Source organism: Corvus hawaiiensis, chromosome 1 (genome assembly GCF_020740725.1).
Source record: "Corvus hawaiiensis isolate bCorHaw1 chromosome 1, bCorHaw1.pri.cur, whole genome shotgun sequence".
In the NCBI taxonomy this organism is placed as follows: Eukaryota; Metazoa; Chordata; class Aves; order Passeriformes; family Corvidae; genus Corvus; species Corvus hawaiiensis.
Window position 1 is genome coordinate 89,833,709 of NC_063213.1, and position 24,527 is coordinate 89,858,235.

General features: G+C 37.8%; 1 protein-coding gene across 3 annotated transcripts in view; it reads right to left on the reverse strand.

Annotated features, from left to right (window-relative positions):
• Positions 1-220: 220 nt before the first annotated feature.
• Positions 221-24,527, reverse strand: part of TMEM245 (transmembrane protein 245) — a 79,241-nt gene continuing 54,934 nt past the window's right edge. For all 3 annotated transcript variants that reach the window (XM_048313083.1, XM_048313074.1, XM_048313064.1), the window contains 4 exons: positions 12,658-12,758; positions 11,116-11,290; positions 8,199-8,393; positions 221-7,163 (listed from right to left, as the gene is read on the reverse strand). In XM_048313083.1, coding sequence (XP_048169040.1) covers positions 7,118-7,163; positions 8,199-8,393; positions 11,116-11,290; positions 12,658-12,758 — 517 coding nt within the window. In that variant the 3' untranslated portion in view covers positions 221-7,117. The remainder of the gene's footprint in view (positions 7,164-8,198; positions 8,394-11,115; positions 11,291-12,657; positions 12,759-24,527) is intronic.

The window sequence follows — 24,527 nt, forward strand, 5'->3', positions numbered from 1 at the left end:
GGTGCCAGCTGAGCCACAGCTACTCTGGAGGCACACATCCTTCCCTTTCCCATAAAAAATGTAAGGAAAAGTGAAGTATGGCTTCTCTCAGTGACATCAGTTATACACAGGGACTGCGGATGCAGCTTTGCCTCCAGCACACCTGTTATTTCACCTGATTAACTGCTGCCTTTGTGGCTGATTCCCAAGAGCCCATCATTCAAATCAAACTCAGTTCTCCTTATGTTAATGGCATTTTATTGCAAAATATATTAACCATTCTGTGTTTACAAAGGACTGCAGTGTGAATACAATATCAAGTTAAAAGCTTCTTAAACCTGCTACAAAACCCATTTTTATTAGGATGAGGACTGGCGCATACAATCAAAATGATTTAGTTTATATACCTCTGCAGTCTACACAAGTACTTCTCAGCCTTAACTTACACATTTTATTGGGCCACAGATGGACGTAGGGGTTATATTGTCAATACTATACATGCAAAACCAGGTACTGTACCAAACCCAATTATGGCAATGTCAGTTTTGAACATTCAGCTCCATTCTGAAGATGTATAATGTGTACAGACGAAATTTGTGCCAATGGACTATAGAAGTTATTGCTCCAAATCCCCACGGGGCCTGGTAGGAACATACACTTTAGAACAACCCGTGCTCTGTAATGCAAAACATCTGCTGTTAGGTTTGAGTAGGGTGTAGCCAGTCTTAGGATGTAATGTCAAAAGTTTCTTTGGATTTGGTTTGGTGAATTTCCTAAGGGGAAAAAAGCCCCCAACCCTCCCATGTCTTTCAACCAAAACATCAAACACTAACTAGCATATATATATATATATACATATATATATATGTATATATAGGTATGCACCTAACTACTGATACAAAAAGTTGGTTTCCAACCTTCCAACCATCACTGAAGCACAGAAAATTTGTTTTTAAAGGCAACAATCTGAAAAAATTGAATGCTTGCCGAATATACTTGTGGTGACAGGTAACAAGCTGAAAACACTGATCTACACAGACAGTAAGTTATGAACAACACAAAAGTAGTTTTTACTGATACTTGAAAAAGATTCAGGTTTAGGCTGAGACTGGCAGAAAGAGCAGTAAATATTGGGATTTTGTTTTTCCAACCTTATGGTCTAGATGCCAGTTCTTAAGGCTAATGAACTTTTTTACTGTGGCTACTTTTTGTCTTTGTGATGTTTCTTACATTTAAGCCACAGCAATACCATGAAACGTTTATTTGACTTTAGGTCCTCATTGGATCACTGTACATGACACTCTAGTGAGTAAAAAGTGAGGCTAGGAAAAGAAATAAGCTTTTTGCTTTAAAACCATCACTCTAAAAACTCTTCATATATATATATATATATATATACATATGCTAGAGCCCTCACTCTGCTTTATTAGCTTGCAGATGCACCCTGTTGTAAGCAGATCTGCCCTACTTCTCACTCTAACCTGGCTTTGGTGTCACCAAATAGTACTTACGTTAAAAAATTAACCTCCAATTCAAAGCAACATGAATTATATTTGTCCAGGTCCATCCATATGCAGAGCAGATCAAGGATGCACTTACTGTTCCAATCAGACCTCCTTCCTGAATTGGACATACACAAGATGGACACTCAAAGCATGCCTTCAGGTCCTGGAATTGATTCCCAGAAGGGGATGAAGCAATACTCTCATGTACTAAACCATATTCCAAACAAGATACCAGAGGAGGTGTGGATGAGTTTAAGAGTCTGGGGAACTGAAGATGTATTTCACGACCTTTTAATTCTGGCAGCTTTTTAGAGGATGTATGCAAATACTTCCAGGAACAGTGATCTCTCAGCAATGCATTACTAGCAGCTTTTTCCTACTTTATATGAACTACAATAAAGCAGTGGTAGTCACACTACCAGTATTTGCTTCACTCTTCCTCAATCTGTATCAAGTAAACATGAATTGTAGAAAATGCTGCTTGTTTTCATTATATACAGGCACTATTTTGTTCTCAGGTATTTCTAAAAAAAAACAAACCATAGGACAAAATTTCAGTTAAAGTCTGAATAGGACAGAGACTCCCAATATTTATATAACACTGTGTATCAATATATCAATATATAACACTGTGTATCAATATATCAATTTACAAACCCAGTGTAGAATCCCTGAATACGCCTATGACTTCTGGCATATTCAGAAACATATTGTCTCTTGTTTCAAAACACAAAAATGATTTTCCACTTTTTTTTTTTCCTTATTTCCAATTTTATCACTTAAAAGCAATTTTGGAAAATTTTACCATAAAGCATTAACGTACCTTAGTAAAACTGTCAGATAAACAGTACCAGGTTAAAGATCAAGTCTCCCTAATGTTTGTTAAGAGTTTTAAGTGATTCTAGTTTTGTAGAAATAACAAGGAAATTGTCAAAGTTTGCTTCAGCAAAAAGTGTAGGAAATAATACTAAGAAGAAACCATTTGAAATACAAGTCAATATAGAGTTTATAAAGATGATGCATCCATGGATTTAAGAGATGTCTGCTGTCACTCAATAAAGATTATCTGGGAAATCAATTTTCTCTTGTAAAATTGCAAACTTCAAGGTAAGCAACTTCATTTCGAGAAGAATGCTACCTCTGCTATTAAACATTATGAACACTAACTCCAATCCCAACACCTTTCAGTACCTTCAGAGGAAATCGTAGCCATTTCCAGAGGCAGCATCCATTAAGGTGGCACTATCTGCAGTGACAAATTTAAGTCAATATAACATAAACACTATGCTTGAATAAAGGCAGCTGTGGAAACATCCACTACCAACGACACAAAGCTATGGAATCTCAGTAGAATAATGGTATTTTTCCATCCTCAGTGTATCGGGTCCATAGGAAAGGCAACACTCTGCAGAATTCCCAGGACTAGGGATCAGCAGCACAGCAATTCAGCTGCTGCTTTTACTGGAGAACAATTTCATCCCATTTTGCTTTCTCAGGCTTGCTGAAAAACAGTGTTTAACATTGCAGCCATACACCTATTTCAAAAGTTATGCTGATACCCACAATGGATAATACTGGAGATAGCATCCGATTTCCCCTGAACAATGCTTTTTTCTTATTTTAATTAAACAGATTATGGATTTCCTATTCCAATAATCACTGACAAAATACACATCCAGTATATCCTCCTCACTGAGTCTTTTAAGAGAAGCCACAGAGAGCCTGAAATCAGACAAGCCTAAGTGACAATCTGCACATACACAGCACTGTGCATGGAAAGATCTGACTGCTGTTTCCATTGTCAGACACGTGGGTATCGACTTAGCTTCTGATGTGCCTTATAGGTATTATTATAATGTTAAACTGTTTTTTTTTTTTAAGCAGCCACTCAAAGTAAGTCATTTCTGCTCCCACCTGGTCACAGTGCACCTGGGCTGAAAGCCACCATATTGTAGTAAGGCTGGCACAATGAATGTGTGCCAGATTCTTGCCCATTGCAGTTTGTTGCTTCATGGATCCAATTAAGCCAGGATTTACAGTGACCTGAAGTTAACATGCTGGGCTGTGAACGGGCACACAGTCACCTCTGCCAGCTCTGCTACAGCAGTGTTCAGCCAAGGTACAGGAAGGAAAGGCTGTCTCAGACTCGAGTGCCAGAAACAGCACCAGCCCTTTGGCACTACACTTCATTGCAACAAGCCTGATTTCCCAGAAGAGAATGATAGAAACCAGCACAGTTGAATTTCACAATACCACGAGACCACATTGTCTTGCATTACTACAAGCATTCCCTTCTGAACTCTAAATTATTGAACACTAAATGTACTAAATACAATTAGAAAGTACCTGGAATGACTGTTTACAGTAAAGCTAAAGACCATGAACTTCTTGCCTATAAACATTACAGAAAAGATGGTCTCTCCAAAGAAAACTACACTGGAGAGAGGGTTAGGGCTTTTTTTGTTGTTTGTTTGGTGGTTGTTGTTGTTGTTGTGGGGTCTTGGAGGGGTGGATGCATTAGTTTGGTTATTTTGAAAGCTAAAATCCATGTACTAAAAATTTATCCCCCCAAACTGCTGGTTGTTTTTGCAGATGAGGCAATATAACCATGAACCAGCACTTTATAAAGACCAGAAGTCAAAATGACCAGTTTGATTACTTTAACATTAATGCGAGATTGATCTAAACTAAACTGTTCTTAAACAGGCTGAGTCTGCTCAGAAAACAGTATAGATTACAAAATAACCAACAACAAGGTCTTCTATTTCTGCTGGTAATTAGACACTTGCTAAACAAAAAACCCAAATAATCAAAGTATGCCCTTTCATAAGGTGGTATTTCATGGTTTTGGTGTTGTTTTTTTTTTTTTTTTCTAAACATGGTGAAAATCAGTGAATATTTCCTATTCCAAGAAGGTGGTATTGGAAGTTTTGTTCCTTATTTTTCTTTTCTTTTTGGCAGTGTACTGTTACTGCACCATTACTGAACCATACAGTTGGTTCCTCAATCAGGTACAGCACACAGCACGAGCTCCTGAAGCTACATTTACTGAGTAAGGACATACCATGGATGGCTCTTCATGGCACGTATGACTGAATTTGGAACAGAAAGCATCGATACGGAGCCTCATTTCAAAGGAGGACAAACTAACAACACTTCATCAGATATGAACTCTCTATACAAAATGATTTCACATTGGGAAAGGAGCACTTCAAAATAGCAATGTATCTTCTCAGGTGATTTTACTCATCCGCCATTCATAGCAGAGACCCTTCTTTGATCTAAGGCAATCGGTTGAAGGGGAAGAAGAAAACTAAAAACCAAACAAAATAATGCTTTTTAATGACTCTTTAAAATGACTATGTTGAGTACCACATGAGTATGAAAGATTGTCTCAGAAAATGGGATAGCAAATGTGGACAATAAACATGTCTTGACCAGTGAGTAAAGAGGTGCTTTAAAGGCTACAAGAAGCTACAACAAGAACACAACAATTCAGTGCAAAATTGTGAAATAAAAAAAAAATTACAATAAAGAAGTTCCCTAATTATCTTAGTGGTTTCATTCAAGGTGGTTAGTATTTCAGGACAGCCTCAGTTTTTCCACATCCTCCACCCTAGCCAGCAACAATTATAAAAATGTGTTTCATTTAAGCTTTTCCGTAAGCCACAAAACCAAGGAGATAAAACAGATACTTGATTCAAGCAACACATTCTTCTCATTCAGTTAGTTGAAAGTGATGAATTCAGAATTTAAAATATTAAATGGGCTGTTTTCATATTTTGATAAACCTGAGTCAACCTAGTAAATAAAGCCCAAGTCTGTCCCTCAAACATATACCTGCAAGTGTGCACAAACAACGTACTCAACCTCCCTCACTTAAAACATAAAATTTCATCAGTAAAATTGCAGCAGCTCATTCTGAGAATCTGAGGAGCAGACTCTTTGTGTCTTAGGCAGCCTGTTTATTGCGAACCTATAGCAGGACTTCACTCAGTATCAGAGCACTTTCCAATCACTTTCCATGGCAATGTATTTTTAGAAACAATGTAAAAATACATACAATGTTATGAAAAGAAGAACCTTCCAAATCTATCAGCACTCCTAGAACTCAAGTAAAACATCTCAGTTACTGCAAGCTGTTTGTGCACACATCTTAGATATCCTTATTCCTGGATAAGATCCCTTTGTTTCAAGCATTGAATTACTGTCAACAATAAATACAAGGCATGCCTGTATTTTGTACAACACATTATCAATCAAACTCTGAAACCAATTCCAGTTCCTGGAAACTGAATGGTGGTTCTTTGGTTAAGCAAGTCCATCTGCTACTTTGTACCCAGGTCCTCACTGGATTTGTGGAACAGCTGTGCAAGTATGAAATATTTACCAAAAAAACCCACTTCCCATTTACAAAAAGGATCCATTTATAAAGATCCATTGTGTCAAAATGTTTCGACAACCAATACAAAAGGCCTTAAATGTCACCAAAGCTGCATTTTAAGCAAAATTATGTATGAAAGAAAAACACTAGAGGGTTTGATGCTGTGACCTAGGCAATACGTAATTTCAGAAATTTAAGAACTTTATTAGTAAGATGTACCTTAATATATTAAGATATATCCTATATCTCAGTAAGATATTGACCAGAGGCTTACAGGGTTAAAAAAGCCCCGAACTAAACCAAACCAAAATTCATGCTCTCTCCCCTTTCTCTCTGGAAGCAAGATTTGTTTGAAAAGTTAATTGAACTCAGCCACAGCACTTGAAAACCAACATTAAACAATCCCCATTAAACTTCCTCCAATTACTGGAAGGAGATGCAACCATCCTACATTACTACTGTCTGCAAACATTTAAGGCCTTTGACTAAATTTAGTTGACAAGATGACTCCACTGGGAGGGTGGATAAACAGCAAAATATTATCAGACTTCACTGCAAATGTGGGCAAGATTTAAACTATTTAAACAAGTCCTCCTATGTCAGTAAGAGGAAAACCCACATTTAACAGTTTGCATTCCTATTAATTTCAGGAAGGTATTAAAAATACCCATCTCCAACAACATTAAATTTAGTGTGTGTAAGAGAATTATATTTAAGTGCTATGAGTTACAGATGATGATTGAAGCTTATAAAGAAATACCTTGAGGAGGAACAAACTATTCTATTATACTTTCATTTCACAATGAGGGGTTTGCACTTCTTTTGCCACCAGATTAACTAAAAATAAATATTTTGGAATTACAGCTTTCTTTAAAGCTACTACAATTCAATAAGACAAATAACCCAATAAATAAAAGCCAAGTTAGTAATTTCAGCAGATAAGATAATGACTCCAGTGGATGTACCTGTCCTCTTAACTATTCTTTTGGTAAGACAGAAGGTCTTCAAAGTCTTCAGCAAGGCAGCTGACTGTGTGTTGGTATGCAAAGCCATGGGAAGTAGACATTCTCTCTTGAAGAGGCAAAGTGCACAATAATGTAAGGCCAGCAGATGTTCTAGTGCTTTCTCCTAAAACCCAAGCTATGCTTCCCTGTGAGCTGCCCCAGGCACAGAAGGCCATGGCTGTTGTGAACCCAAGACAGAAGACATCGATTCCCTCATGTTGCAGAGGTGCAGCACAGCACTTCCATCACTCTGCAGACATTTTCATCTCCTCAGGACTCTCTCTAGGTGAGCTGGGGGGTGGGGGGAAGGAAAAGAAAAGCGAAAGGTAAGACATAAATCTGCCCCAGTGATTCCAAACAATTGTTTCCTATAAAATAAAGGTGAAACAAACACATGAAGATTTTCTTTGGGTAATGTGGAAGCTCTATCTGTGTCCATACAGGGCAACAGGAATGTAACTTTTACAAGCCAGAGACTACAGACAGGTCCAATGAGCAGTTTTTCTCCTAAATTACCCAGATGAAAGAAGACAACACTGTTCATGTGAATAAAGCAAAGGATTATTTCTGACAAGCAGAGAATCCTCTTCAAGAGATATGTATAATGAGCTAACCTATACAATTTAACAAGACAGTAGAAACATTAAAATAGCCACTGTTAATACTGTCACAATGTGATTTACAATTCTAAGTAGTTATTCAATTACAAGTTTGTTCCTAACTGTATCATTGTTATTAGCCCATTCCTGACTGTACAGTTTAAAGATACATTTCTATAGCCCACATTTTGTAACATCCATAATGACATTACTAAGTACCATACTTTTAATGGAATAACGGCATGTAACGTTATCATTATTATTATTTTTTTAAATCTAAGTATGTTTATATTTTGCAGTATTGTACATTAGAACATAAAAATGAAGTATTTTTGGGCATGCCCCTTATTAAGGGCAATGAACTCTATTAGATAACCATGAATAATAGTTTAAAAATTATGTTCAATCATCTCCTAGCACAACATCAACACATAAATTATAGGACACAAAGGTATTATCAGCGAATTTTCTAAACAAGCCTTCTGTAAGAGGCTGAGAGACATCACTTCCAGTATACATGTCCCAGTGAGTGTTTTACTTTACCATACTTTTTATTTCTAGAATATGGGACAGCTGAATCCTCTTCAAACACTACAATACTCGTGCAGATGGGAGTGCACACTCTTACAGAAAACTCAGGCACACACACACATTCTCCACACCTGTGCATACGTACACTGACGTGTGAGAAAACATCATTCATACAAGTAAGACATGGACAGCTCACCGGTAAATCTGTAATGGCCACGCTGCTTGTGATGGAGTGGGCACAGAATTGGTTGGACTCACCAACATGGCACTATATATGTTGGAAGCAACCACAAGTATACAAAGTAGAATTGGTCCTATGATGGCCCCTTCCAGCCCCAGGTAATATGCTCCACCAGCTACCGCAAGGCCTGTCAGGTAAGGGTGACCACCTCTGCCACAAGAACAGTAAGATTAAATTAAGAACAACAAACACAGCATTATCAATTATGAAATGTGAATTAACAATGAAGTTTTATTAAGCCTAGGAAATGACACAGCTAGCTATAGCTGCCCATATTTACACTATAAACTGCTGTCTGAATGACTGCACAAAGGTTCCAAGCTGTATTCTGTGCTGTATTTGCACAACAGATCAAACAGTATTGAGGCATGGAATGCTGGCAATATCCACAACGGAGTAGTTGCTTTATAGACATCTGCTGAAGGAAGTCTGAAGGACTTAATGGCAAACACACTTCCATTCTGAGAATGGAAAGATGGTTGGTTACACAGACTGTTCATGCTTTATGGTCAAGAACTGTTAAAGTTTAACAAAATTAGAGACGTACTATGAGCACCCCTGAGCAAAGCCATTCAGTTACATGATGACAGCGACTTGCAGTGCATCTTTCAAAGAACAGTTAGCATACAGTCTTTAAAGAAATAGCCGTGTCTTCTCATTTTCTTATAAAAAAAGCCTCTCAGACTGTTTGTTATCATTAGCTTTTAATGTTTTCATATGAAAAACAAAATCGGATTTTAATGAACATACTAGTATTTACTGGAAAGTTGGTGCCAGCAGAGCTTTTTGATAAGAGCTCTTATGGCAGTAAGTAAACCATGCCATTTTTATTTTCTGTGTCTCAGTTCAGGTGTAAAACGTGAATTCTACCAACAACATTTACACAAAACCTCCTCATCATTCCTCATTCTTTATACCTAAAATAATGTGGAATTATATAAGATATGGAATTGTATAAGAAAAACTACAGTTGAAACTTAGCATGCAATTCTCAGAAGTTCCTCTAAATTCTGAGTGTAATACATAGAAATACCAGGCAGTCAGTTCAGAGCTCCAGCAGCTCCTGAGGTTTCTACTGTGGTCCTGATTTCTACTCAACTCCCAAATTTTAAGTCTTTGCCTTCATTGCAACTGTGTGCAAAACAAGGCCATGAAACATGACCTATTAAATCATACACACCTCAGTCATGTCTCACCTAGATCAAACTTCACCTACTGGCAGGACCAGATTGCTTTCCTGAGGGGACAAACTTGACCTTAAAGTTTTATGTTTCTCCAACAATAGACAATATTAATTTCAAAACCTTTGAAAACTTCAATTTTATTTCCAGCATGTTCATCAGTTTAAACATTCTTTTGGCTAGTTTTCTAAATTAAACAACAGATCACCTGATGAAATAGGACTATATCCATTTAGAAAACCCTGCATAACCTAATTATAGACATTTCAAATAGGTTTAATCTAATCTGCAAGACAGCACGATGCTTACTGTTCAATTTATTGGGAAGAATACAAATTTCCTCCACTGTCAGAAAATCTATTCCTCCCCCATGTATTTTCTAGACAGTAAGCAGAGTTTGCATCCTCTACTGTCTAAAAAAAAAAAATGTATTCTAGTAAGCAGAAGAATTATTGGCTGCTTAAATAGCTACCAGCCTTAAATTCACCCATGATTTACTGTTGGGAAAAAAAGTAATTTGATTATACTTCACTTGGTAGCTTTAATTAATGTAAAATAACTAGAGCCACAGTCTACGAAAATTAGTATTAATATTGGGCATATTACCATTAGGTACTCTCTGTTCAGTGTAATTATATTTAGTGAACAAAAATACAAATTTCTAACAACACAAAACGGAACCACTTTGTCCTTATTCTACATTAACTCTCCTGTAATAAAAATCAGCACAAATGCGGGTCTAGTACCAGCACGTAACTAAGTCTGGACCATGAAGTCCCTGATTCAGACAGTTTACTAGGATTGTTTCTGAGGATCAGGACTGAAGCAGTAACAGAGAAGGACATCCTGGTATCGATACTGTACATGGTTGTGACCAGGTCCTGTACATCTGAAACTCAGTAGTCCATGTGTTTGCCAGCTCTGTTGAACTGTGCTGCTCTGTCTCCCACTCCGAGTTGTGTAAAGGGATTCACGAGATATTTCAGCTGCACAAAATGTCGGTGAACATTTCAGCTGCATCTCACATACAACTGCCAACACTCACTTTGTCTCCACCATTTGGAGCTTGTTTCTCTGTGTACAAGCTCAAAGCTGAAACCAGGAGGCATTTCAAGTCAAAAGAGGCAGCCAAACACCTACCAAGTTTTTTCAAGAAGTCTGTGCCTACCTCCCACAATAGGAAAACAGCACTGGCTACTGTCTCAGCAAAAGCCTATCTCCAGTTTTGCAATTTCAATAGATTTTTGCACTAGAGTATGGTGACAGAACAAAATAATCCTCAAAATTCTCACAATTAATTCTGAAAAACTAAACTATTTTTTTTGGTCCCTAAACAGCTCATGATTTTATCTGCTCTACAGCATCATCTGGCACTAGGAGATATAAAGGAAATGTTACACACCTTTAGTCAATAATTAGATAAATAGAAAACATAAACTAATTCTACCAATCTCAACTGAAATGGTTCATTTTGCTGATGATGAGTTCAACACCTCTGAAGTGTCAAAGTTCACAGAAAAGAGGCCTGGAAAACGAAGGCACTTAGGCCAGTAAGACTTCCTACTATGAAGTTACTCCTGTGCTTGAAGATATGGTTTTGCATGCTTCAGCAAAATGAGTTTAATTAAAGGCATCAGTGATTGTCAATCATTTTTACAATACTAATTTTAAAAAGCACTCAATGTACTTACCCTGATATATCTGAATAAATCGCTGTATCTACAAAATAGGTTGGCAAGAGGTGAAAAACCAAGAGCAAAATGGCTTTGCATCCCTGTCCTTGCACAAGCCACAAATCTAGCACTGCAGGGACTGCTGCCCAGTATGTCCCCAGAAATGGCACTGCTCCAAGGATTGCTGCTAATGCTAGAGCACACAGAAGCAGAAGTGAAAAAAATATCACAGAAACATATTTCACAAATATATTTACAGTTACATTCTGACACTTTTGCCACACCAGTAAGTCCCACTTCCATCAACTGTCGTAAATAAAGCATTGAAGAAGTGCCACATGAGGCTCTTGGTGTTTTATAGCTGTGATTTAGGAAAAAAGAAAATTACACCATTCCCTGTACAGAAGAGCTTCAGCAACTGACAGTCATAAGGAGTTACTTCCAAAAGATGCATCAATTTAGAAAAATTTCTAGTTAAACCAATCATGCACATTTCAAACTTTTACATAATTTCAAATTAGCAACTGTGTAAGGAAGCATACAAGCCCAAGTCTCACTCTAACTTACTGCATCTCCTGCAGTCATCCATAATAGTGAGAAAGCAGGCAAACAGGAGATTTATGGCTCACCTATTTCTGTATGCAAACGTGTGTGCACAGGCACACACCCTTCTGATTACACAGAGACCTGTTGTAATCTAAAGCAAAACAGTTCTGCTGCCCCTATAACTTAATTCACCAGGAATAAACATAATACAAAGCACAACCAAGTGGGGTATTTTTCTTTCTCTTTTTTTTTTTGGTCTCATTAACCAGAAAGCAAAAACTTTAAAGATTTTCCTTTTATTTAAAGAAAAAAAATAATGATTAGACCTTCTAAGTAGGTCTAGTGACAATGCCTTTAAGGTAGTTGCACTTTATAATACAGCCATTTCCTATTATATTGGGGTTTGTTGCTTTATAGCTTCTCCTTATGCTTCCTTGTACACAAACATGGTGCAATTACTATACTATCATCATTCTTTCTAGAGAAAGAAGGGCAAAAGAGGAACAAGGGAGAAGGCTTTTCTCTGAGAAACTGTCCAGCCATTTCCAAAACTAAGATTAAAGAACAAAAGAAAACCAGAGGCTGGTAGTACAGTCAGACAACAGTACTGAGAATAAGAAGCATATATTTATCATGCATTTCCATGATAACACATCTTCCTGCATTTAGGCATCTTGAAAAATCAGCACCTGTCAACTGTGAGAGAAACAGAAGCCAAGACAGGCAGAATGAAGTTAAAACCTGAAAAGCCTTGGACTGAATACAAGGGAGAAGGAATTACATCCAGCAAACGAAACAGAAAGAAGAGGTAAAATAGCTGGTAGGGAATGTGTTGTGGAAACAGGAAAAGGTCAGAGGTGAGAAAGCAATCAGGGCCTTCTGTCCACCCTACCCACACCCATATTCTCCAAGACCAGACTAAGCTTGTCAGCAACACTTAATATTTCTGATTTTGTACACCAACTAATTATGTAATCTTACTTATAAAAATGTTGTAATTGTTCAAATTCTTACCAGATGGTATGAAGACTATGTTAATCCCAAATATAGTGTGAGTCAGCCAAGTGTAGAGTCCATAGAACCCAGCCATTTTGAGGGAAGCATCAAACACACCTCTAAAACGATCAAAGAAACTCTGTTAATTTTTATTAGCAAGAGGATTCCAAGAACTATGAAGATACACACACAAGTTACTTTGAATAACTGAAAACCCATCAGCGCCACAAATAACACATCTCAAAATGTAGCACTGAACCCTTTATACATCTGTTCCCCCTCTGAGAAGAATAAATATTCACCACATCTGTCATTAAAGGCATTTAGACACAAAACCCAAGGGGTTCCAGGGATAAATCCCTTGAAAGAAACTGCTCAAGTATCAGACCACATTCTCTATCAAAAATAACCTTTTTTCTATGAGAAGCAGTACCATTCTACCTACCAAGTACTTTTTCTTTCCTCTTTTCCACTTCTAGGTGTTCACTCATTATCTGCTTACATTTCTATACCTGCTTTTTTTCATTGGATCCCCCTAGCTTTTAGGTTGCTTACTAGGTTACATTACTAAAAACTAAATAGTAAATCTGGTAATCTAATTCAGTCCTGCTGAATCTACACCCAAAGTTCTCCTCTCAGCAAACAGACAGCTAAGTGCTGTGAAATTTTTACAGCACTAGGACATAAACACATGTGGAGTACCCCATAACTGAACTGGAAACCCATGCCTTAAGTGTACAGCCACAAAACCCATAATCTCAAACTGCTAAATCTCATTATTGCATTGTGTCAGATTTTCACCCATATTTGAGAAGTGAAGTTTCCCAGAATCACTATTTTGGCCTGAATCCAAGGAACCAAACCACCCTGAGTCTCACAACTCAGAACAGTCCTAACAGTTACATCATTGCAGAAGGGGTGGCACACGCACCCTCTTAGCAAAGATACATGTGAAGTTTGCTGATGTTAAGTTTCCATTTATAATTCATGCTTTTAGTTACATTGGTTGTGTCTTTGCAGTTTTGGGAACTCTGGCAAGAGGGCAAAGAGGACAGGAAGACATACAACAGAAATCTTTGAGCCAGAGGATGAGTGGGAAGATTTTCACTGCACTTTGAAGGGGAACACAGTCTGCATAGAAAAACAGCCCTTTCTGGATCTAAAGTCTGTAACAGCACAGTTTCCTTCCTCCATTGAGTCCATAAGGCCTTCTAGGAAAGAAACCTTCTCTGATATTAAATTACTAGGTAGAACCTTTTCTGAACTACTAGCAAGAATTCCAAGACTGCCATCCCAGTTTTTGCTTCTTTGGCCACCATCCTCATTCTTATTTCTGTAGGCAGTGTGAATATTTTTGCCCTCGTTTCCTACCTAAGGGATCACTTTTAGATTTCTAAATGACTTCAGAATCAAAATGATCTTATTTAAAATTCATTCACTGGAAGTTATGAGTGCATATTAAATCTCACACATCAACACTATACTGTTCAAAATGTGAGATTCTCTTAACAGACTAACTAGGAACAACTGTTGTCAGCCATTTTTTGCTCCAAAAGAGGGAAAGGGAAAATACAGAAAAAAAGCAAGCTTTAAAGAATGACCTAAAGTAACAACTCTAACCTTTGACAGGCAAGAATTACGTGGTGCATAAAGAAAGGGAGGGAATATTTACAAATATGTGGTGGCCTCAGTAACCAAAAGCCTCAATACTTCTCAGTTTACATAAACTTCTATTATATAAAAATGGAAAGTCACTCCAAAATATATAAAATCTACAGATTTTGAAGAGTGACACACTCACTTGTATTTGAGTTATAAGAAAAGAAGATTCAGACATAAAAAAATAATTTGGCGAGGAGGCAAGAAAATCCCCAAACCCAAGGCCACAGTAGCAATGCTAAATGTGAGTTTGCATTAAGAATTCAAGATATTTGAATACTTTAGATACTCAAAGGTCTTACTTTTCTGCATTTTCTGTGACATTTACCCAAGGTCTACTCTTTCTGAGGATATCATAGGAGCATAATATCTTTCTAAGGAGAACCTGTGCAGTGATCTTCAAGCAAATATTTTTCTTATCAAACAGGAACTGTGGCACAAATACATCACAGTTGTCAAAAACATTTTTAACTGTCCTTCAGTATCTCCTTATTTTTTCCAAGAGCTGTTTTCTGTACTGTAGTACCGATATTCCCAGAGAGACTACAAAAGAAGGGAAAACAGTGCTTTTATGGTAACCCAAAGAGAGACAGCAAGCCAGGGAAGAAAAATGTTGAAGGTGTCTATAAAACAAGTTACTTTCTTAGTCTCAGTTCAAGGACTTGGCAGTCAGATGCACTAGTAGGACAACAGAAAAATTAGTCCAGGACTAAGAGGTAGTCCTGGTCTGATGTCATTCTGCAAGCTGACATGGAATATATTTCAATGGCCAAACAGTGCATACCTCTGAAAGACTGTACGACAGTACAGCCTCTCTCTGGCTCTGTACTGCTAATACACACAGCTAATAAGCTGAGAGGGGAAGGCATCACACAGAGCTGGGAAGCTGGGAAGTGGTCAAGCAGGAAGCCAGAGGAGGCTACACCTAGTTTAATTCTCCTCCTCTCCTTCCCCTTGGTTTGTGTCTGCCTCAACTAAAGTTATAAAACGTCATTAAAAAGGTACAAGGGATTCTACTTTGTGGCAGGTGTGGACCAGGAGAACTTTAAAGTCTCTGAAAACTCCTGTTTGTTACTTTCTGGTAACTGCCACCAAAACTAAAAATCATTATCTTAAAGTCTCTGGAAATTCGTATCTATTTTTCTTCACAGTTAAGGCAGCCAAAAAAAAAATTCTGAAAACACTAACCAGAATCTTATCAGCAGTTTGCTTCAGCTGGTCTGCACCTGAGACACCAGACCTTAAAGATCATGAGGTATGCTAGTGCCGGTGCTGCATGAATTTATTACCATCTGTAAAATGCAGGCCTTCCTGGTGTAATTGTGACAGTAAGTCAGTTTCATCTCTTAATACATTACTGGCACACATACAGCTTCCTTTTATATACAAAAGTAATTGTATGATTCAGAAATCAGAAAATCCGATTGCTGCTCACGTCTCACTTTGGCACTGTATCTGGATGAACCACTTTACCTGCAAGAGCTGACATCTGCAAATGTGTAATTTATGAGCACTTAATGCCAGTTTGGCATAAGGCGTACTTAGACATACATATTCCATTTTATAGAGTTTTGAAAAGCATGTAAAATATTTAAAAAAAAAAAATCAGAGGACATGGGTCATGCTTCACATTATTCAGATTAAAAATGAAGAAACTTCTGTGAAATGCTTCTGCACAGCTGGACTACTTTTTTTTTTTTTGGGTACAAAAGTAGTTCCTTCTACTAAGTTCTTTCCCTAAGCTAGGGAATTTACTTGTAGATTCCACAAGGAAAAGGGCCACCTTTTCATTTTATGGGTTTGGTGGATTTTTTTTTTTTTACTGATTGGCCATAAAAAGTCTGGAGCTTCCCTTTTATTACTACTATAGTTTATATCAAATGTATGTCCACCTGAATTCCGGTTCACTTCACAGAGCCTGATGGTAAAGTCTATTCACTTTTATTGACACAATGAGATTTCAAAAACTTCAACCTAATACTGCAACAACCCCAGCTGAAAAGAGCCTTTCAGCTCAGATCATGAATTTTTTTGACCTCAGAGTTAATTTGATTTTCTAGATCTCTCTGTTCCCAGAGCACTGAAGGAAAGAAGAGCATATGGGCTGAAATAATGAGGATTTGAGTTACCAGAAAGATTAGAGTAAGCATATCATGAGTTCAGAAGAGGGATTTTCTGGTTATTATACTAAACTTAAATGAACAGGCATATGAACCCTGGCTTGTGAATGGGCCTAAGAGTAAAAACTAGACAAAAGTGATATTTGTCTTTGGAAAAGTTTGCAAGAAACAGCATTTCTCTAAACGCCTTACAAATCACTTTACAAGCCATACAACAGTTTACAATCCAATTAAAATGCAGGCTTGGTAACAAGAACACCCTCAGCCAAATATACTGTTAGAAAAAGACAATTTCACTCTTTTGTCATCTTCCTCACACCACTGATGTTTGGTATTTCCCATATTCTCTAACAGACACTAAAAGGATTGTACTGTATCTTCGTTGCAAAATCTTTCTGTATAGAAAGCTAACTGAAAACGATGCTTTAAGAGATTTCAGTTATTCAGTTTCTTCTGAGAATACAACTGTCACATTTTAAAAGTAGAGAGTTCAAAATATAAGTGAAATGCATTCAAAACTTCACAGCATGGTTTCACAATTTATTTCAGATCAGGTTAGCTCAGAAGCGTCACAGGAAAGGAGCCTTCCCATTCCTCTGCTCTCCAGATTCACTTCTGTCCCAGATGACCCTTCCTCTGTCTACCTGCCAGCACAGTCTCCATTATGTGCCAGGACACCTTTTACAATGAATTCAGCTGACAATGGTTTTATGATACATTAGTTTTTACTAAAATATAGCTCAGGTCTCCACTCCCCGGCCAACTCATAAGCAGTGGCTTAAACAGCTGCATTCCCATCAGGAAAGAAGCCAGTACACTCCTGGCTGGAGAGCAAGAACACATCAGTGTACTTACCCCAGCTGAAACTAACACTCACTGTCACCGTAACTTCAAAACCAAAGGACTCTTGGTGGTGTCTGAAGAACTTTCTTTCTTCACACACCACCAAGATCTGTTGCAAAAGATAAGCTGCCAGTGACAGCTATTATCTTAAGAAAGACCAAGGTATTCTTCTTCTACAATGATCCCCCAAATTTCAAGTGATCACCAGGAGAACATTGAAGAATAAAATGACTCAAAGTCCTTTTGGAAAAAACCTCTTAAGATGTTCTTTGACTCTCTCTAAGGGTTCTGTTCTTTTAGGGATAAAAAATGGCCCTCTTTATATTTCAGTTTCAAATTAAACATGAAAGTAAGCAAAGTGCACTAAGATAGATTTCAGCTATGAATAAAGGAGAAGTGGCAGGACGTGTTTCTTGACAGAGTAAAACCATCTCAGGAGCAATATAAATATGCAAATTACTTTCAGAGATGACTCCATGACAAGATTTCAACAGCTTTGCTGCTGAAATTAATTCCTCCTCATGAATGATACAAGTGATCAAAACAGCTCCAACATATGCAGGCTAGTAATGACACTAATCAGATAAAGTGATACAGTCTTGTATCAAAGCATAGTTCCTCCAGATAGTATAACTGATGCAAATACTGCATACACCTCCCAAGGCAGGACAAGGCTCCAATAACTTTATCAAAACATCATTAAAGAGTGACAACCAGTCTGAAGGACACAGTAACACACAGACTTTCTTCTCTAACAGAGAAATGTCTACATTCTATGACAAATAACAACCTGTAAGAAATTCTACATCTGATTATTTCTTTAAAATACTTTTGTATTTGTCTTAATTTTTTAATTACTACTTTGGCCTGTACTTGTAAAAGCTTACAATTATTCTTCTGAGAAGCACAATTGAAAGGACCAGTTATTTCTGAATCACCTAGTTCTAACATTTCCACATTTTTATCATGAATAGACGATGTTTACTAAATGCAATACTGAACTAGTCTTAAAATGGATCTTAGAACACAACATATAAAAATGCAAACTTGTTCAGACCAAAGATCTGTCTAGCCAGCATCACATCTCCAGTACAGTCCAGAAGCAGATGCTAAGGGAACAAAAGAAATAGGACAAATCTATTCAACAATCCCCCCTGAACATTCTTCCAACCTCTATTTTCATGTCAGGGGATATTAGGAACCTCATGCAGGCCTTCTATTAATTAATCTTCAATTAATATCTCTTCTTAGTCCTCCTGTTCAATCCTGCAAGTTGCTACAACTCCAGCGTTCTTTTGCAAAATCCTACCCATGCCTACTGCCTGCTGCATGAACCAACACTTTTTTTGGAAGCGCCTGCTTGCTTTTTGGTGACGCTAAGATTTTATCCTAGGAGAGACCATAGGCAGTCCAACTCAGTCATCCTTTTCACGCTGGTTCCGATTTTACAAACTTCACTTGTGCAACATCCTTTTTTCCAGGCTGAAGAGTTCTAACCAGCTCAGTCACTCCTCCCAGCGAAACTGATGCATGCCTTCATTTCTCTAACCAGTCTTGTTGCACTCCTAGCTTTTTGAGATGCAGAAACCAGAATGGCACACAGTAACTCAGGGTACAGGCAAATCATGGTTTCATACAATGGGAGTAATATTCTGTGCTTCTGTTGTCCAGGTCTGTGGTAACAAATCTTAACATTTGATATGCCTGGCAGATGTTTTTTAAATATTACCAAGCACTGTGCTAGCCTGTGCACCAGAAAATACAACTCCCAAGTGGTAAGAGTCAGCACAGCAGTAATGAGTTTATGTGTGAAGTTAGGACTGGTTCTCACCCGCATGCATCACTTTCATGTACATGACATTTCATCAGTCACTTTATCTCCCAGACACTGCTCTCCTCTAACGGAGTTTCCCTACAATCCTGCTGCATCCACACCTTCTCTGGGCAAGCTGTTCCAGTGTCTCACCACTCTCACAGTAAAGAATTTCTTCCTTATATCTAATTGAAACCTACTCTCTTCCTGTTTATAGATAATACTTCTTGTCCTTGAAAGTCTCAGGAAAGAGATACTGTAAGAAGCCTTTCTTAAATTTTGGTAGAACATAGCAGACAGATGAACTTATTAAGGGTCCTGCTTGCCCACACTTCAAAAAACATGAGGAGTAAGGCAGAACTTCTTTCTGTGAAAACTCTGCTGATTCTTAACAACTAAATCATATTCAGCATGTGCTGGCATGTCCTTAAGTTCCTACTAAGCTTTACAGTACCAATATCCAGCTTACAAGTGAGTACTTTCTGGGTTCCCTGGAACAATTTTTTTTTATTTTGCCCTTGAGATTTCTACAGTGAGTTATCATCAGTCACTCCCAACCATTTGCCACTGCTTATTTAATCTGTTTTTTTTCTACAAGCTCTTCTACAGACACTGTAATTTCTGAGAGATTCTGCTGTAGCTCATCCATAAGAAGAGTTTTACAATGTGACTCCCTCCACTTGCCTTCACAGCATCAATTTACCTCCCCCCTGCAACAACCTGCAGCAGCCTTGTGGTTGCTGAGCACTCCTTGTCATCCCTCAGCCCTCTGACTGCTTGTTGCTCCTGCCACATATGAAAAATTATACTTTGGTTTAATAGCATTTTGTGGAGCTTTGAGTAAATGAATCCAACTCAGCACCACCACCACCCTCACACTTTAGGCTTATTTCTATCTGCTGAAGTTTATGATCCTTTCATTTGTTTAGCAGAAACTTCACCTTTTTAGAGGATAGTTTCTCATTTCCTTGGCCTTTAATATTTTGCTGCTCAGATATGTACTCTCTCTTCCCTTCAGCCTTACTTAGCTGTTAGCATGCACTGGCACTAACATTTATTATTCTCCACACCACTTGTAAGGAAGTAAATTCTTTAGATTCCCATTTTAGCTTGAAAAGTTCATGAATGAGAGCAACAGCTAGCTGGAGTCAATACTGCTTGAGATCCATTGCAGTCTTACATTAAGAAACTCCCAAACTGTTCAGACTATTCTGATTATAAAATTATGAAACACAAGCATAAGGGGGTATTTTCATTGCCTGTCTTGGTGGAGACAATAAATAATGGATTGACCTTACAGCTCGAAAAAAAAGGGAAAAGCTAAAGCTGTGATGTTAAATCTTTGAAATATCAGGAAATCCTGAAGTTTTATGTAAGATTTCATGCTGTCTTCTTACACTACAATAGATCTGTATTTTAGATAGCAGAAATCTAACCAAGGTTATATTAACATATACTGCAACATTAAATACACACATGAAGAATTATTAGACATGCAAGCATAGAACCATGCAACATTATACTAAAAATAATTCCAATAGTATACTTTTATTCTTAGAAATACCTGATGGAAGATCTTTTCCCTATATATTTAATAAGTCTTTCAGCAACCCTTGTCCTTCCATGCCTCCCAGTTAGCCTGCTTTAGAAGCAAAGAGAAAAACTAACTGGCTGAGCTAAATTCCAGATGTAAATTAAGCATCACTCTCTTTACTGATACAGCTTATGTCATTACCAACTAAACTTTCACTCAAATAGGTTCTGACATACAACTAAATTTTAAAAAGTTGGTGCTGTAGTAAAAGAAAAGTTGTGCATATATACAAAAGCCTAAGTGCAACACATAATTAAGGGACTAGTATGTAAGATGCAATGTAGTTACATTATTCTTAAAGGTTGCAGGAAAATCTACTTATGTGTTTAAAAGTGTTCCCACACAAACACACACTGACCTACATCCTCCACGTTTACAGAAATCTTCAGTCTTAAAAAACACTGGGCAGCCACAGAATTACACACTAGAAATATTCACTAAGACAAACTGCTGTTAGAACATACAGAACATGCCACCTGGTATATGAAAGAAGCCAATAGCAAAATATCAGCCCTGTCTCAGATAAAGCAAGGAGTCCTTAGCAGCCTCTCAATGTGTTTGATACCAGCCTGCAGGGCAGAGAGAACACAACTGTCTGTTTCAGCATCAGGTTATGCACTTAGATAATCTTGTGAATTAGGGGTAGTAAACTGCAAAATTCAGACTAAATTTACAGACTGTGTGACATACTTCACCCAAATTAATGTGTATAATAATGAACATTTTTTCATAGTTTCAAGTAAATTTTGGAGTAAAGACTAAGAATAAGCAAATAAATTATTTTCTGAAATTTTCTTCGAAGGTCTGTTTTTCTTTGAAATATTATTTGAATAACTGATTGAAATCATGTGTACATAAAGCAATACAAAGACAGCTGTGCTTAAGAACAAGTATTCTCTATATAAAAGGAAATACGGGTAAAGACAAATTCTAGGGTGGCTCTTTTTGCAAATATGAGAATATTTAAGACTAAAAAAGTACTGTGAGCAAGTCATGTGTTTATTGCTTCTAAAACAGGCAGCTAAAATACTACTATCTATCCCACTAGGGTGATCAGGTTATGGTTACTGTCAGTTTGGGTCCACATAGGCACTGAAACAATGTAGCATCTCATACAGATTTGCAGACCATATTGTATTTTTTTTCCGATAACTCAGCTGAAGCTTTCCTCTCTTCAGCGTAATGAAACACAAAATATGTCTGTTATTCCCTGTTTTAGACTAGGCAATTATTTCATTACAGAATCATACAATCATTAAGGTTGGAAAAGACGTCCAAGATCATCAAGTCCAACCTTTTACCAATCACCACCTTGTAAACTAAACCACAGCAGTGAATGGCATGTCTGGTTGTTTCTTGAATACTTCTAGGAATAGTGACTTCACCACCTCCCTGGACAGTCCATTCCAATGCTTGACAAACCCTTCTGTGAAGAAATTCTTCCTAATGTCCAACTTAAACCTCCCCTGGTACCACCTGAGGCCATTTCCTCTCATCCTGTTGCTTGTCACCTCAGAGAAGAGACCGAACCCCACCTGGCTCCACACTCCTTTCAGGAGTTGTAGAGAGGGATAAGGTCCCCCCTGAGCCTCCTTTTCTCCAGGCTAAAGAACCCCAGCTCCCTCAGCTGCTCCTCACAGGACTTGTGCTCCTGACCCTTCACCAGCTCCATTGCCCTTCTCTGGACACGCTCCAGCCCCTCAATGTCTTTCTTGCAGTGAGGGGCCCAGAACTGGACACAGCACTCGAGGTGTGCCCTCACCAGAGCCGAGTACAGGGCGACAATCACTGCCCTGGTCTTGCTGGTCACACTATTCCTGATACAAGCCAGGTGCCATTGACTTCATGATTAAGACAGAAACATTAAGACAGAGTATTTTTCAATTCTATTCGCATCTCATAACATACACCTTAAGTAAAGCTTGAAAGATTTCAGTACGGTCCTATTAAATGCAGTCATGTGACAAAAGATTTCAGCAAGAGATAACTCCTGCTACTAAAGAACATTCACTGCATGCAAAAATTCTGTCAAAACATAATCAGTTAACAGTTATCTTTGAAAAATTAATCTGAAAGAAATTATTAATGTTGAGGTAAAATAAACAAGATCACACATTTTGCTTTTTCTAAGCATTAGCTTAACATGCTGGAAGATTATTGTTTTCTGTGGGAATTGTATCATTGTCTCATTTTCTCCATAATCACTGCCAGGATGCCACAGCCAACCAATTAGATGTTTAAACAGCTGGGATTTTTTGTTTGTTTGTTTGTTTATTCATTTGTTTGCATGCTAGCTCATTTCAGATCTCTTTAGATGCTAATAAATAAAAGTTAAAATTTCATTGAGAACCTATTTCATCCGTCAAGACACTATAGGTTTTTTTCATATCAAATCCTTTTTCTGACTTTCCAACCGATTTCAGCTAAGTATAACAATTTCCTCTTTAGAAATACATACTATTTAAAGTGACTTTTCTATAACCAATGAAAAATCTGATCAAATTTGAGGTGTGCACGGCAAATGAAGAAAATGGAGCAAATAATGATAACCTTTCTCAGACTGAAAACAAACAGTACTCATCTTCCCGGCATTACAGAACAAACTTCCACTAACACATGTTTCAAGGCATCACTCAAAGTACTAACTGGGGTTTAAGACCATTTCACAACGTAATTAGGCCCCACCAAAACTGAAAGCTGCAGTAACTGTAAGCCACAGCCATACCCGTGTGCATGCACTCATGTGAAAGTATCGCACACACTAAATTGCACTGAGGCCGTGAGAACATGCAACTTAGTAATGTGCAATATCTCCACCAGAGCAAGCAGAATGGGAGCTTCGGGGAAGAAGGGTATGGTGCATTCAGGAAGAGAACAACATGCTGCTCAGGGCAAGGAAAATGGTTCAGGCAAAGGTGTGCATGCTACTACTTGGAAACCTGTGAGAATTACTGCTTCATCCATTCAGGACAAAAACAAAACAAAAATCAAAATCCAGACAAGAGCACCCCCTCCCTATTTCAGGGGTAAAGAATATAATTTTCCTACTTATGCAGTGAAGCAGGCGACTCATGAACCACCCTTCTGAATAAAGCAAACCTCGAACTGTTATGGGCAGAAAATGATTCCCCTCAACCTTCAAAGTACTACATTATTAATTATAGTTACAACGAAGAATTTCACTAACTACTATTGAGAACTAAAATTATCTAAATACAGTAAACTGGTCCAAGTGGTCCTCATATTTGTAAAGCAAGTCATCTTCCTAAACCTGATAGGGTGGTGCCAAAAGAATTCCTGCAGCTGAACCTACTTTGGCATAACCCTTCTGCTACAGTCGCCATTCCCCTCCCTGTCCCCCTTTCTTCAGATTCCTATGGCTGACTTTAAGTGGTTTCAGTGAAAGTAAATAATGTATTTACTATATTCACAGGCAACTAAGCACCACTGTCAGTCAAGGGAGACTCTTGCACATAATGAAATACTACCTTTGTAATTCATCACATTTTTTTCCTGATACCCACTTATGCAATATGGAAAACAGGGGAAAAAAATTAACAAAAAAAACCCAAACAAACAAACAAACAAAAAAACCCCAAGCAACAACAACAAAAAAGGACAGAACCGTGGAGGGATGAAAAGCAAAGGACAAATGAAGAATTTATGAATTTATCAAGAAGAAAAAAGAGTAAAGAAATGTGGCCACACCAGGAAAGTCAGAATCAGACTGAGAAAGACCTGAGATTGCAAACCAAGAAGAGGGGAAACAGATAAACCAACTGGGCATGAAGGACCAAAACTACTAGAGAACAGAAGCTCTTTTACTGCTGAGGCATTAGCAGTATTTAGGATTATTATA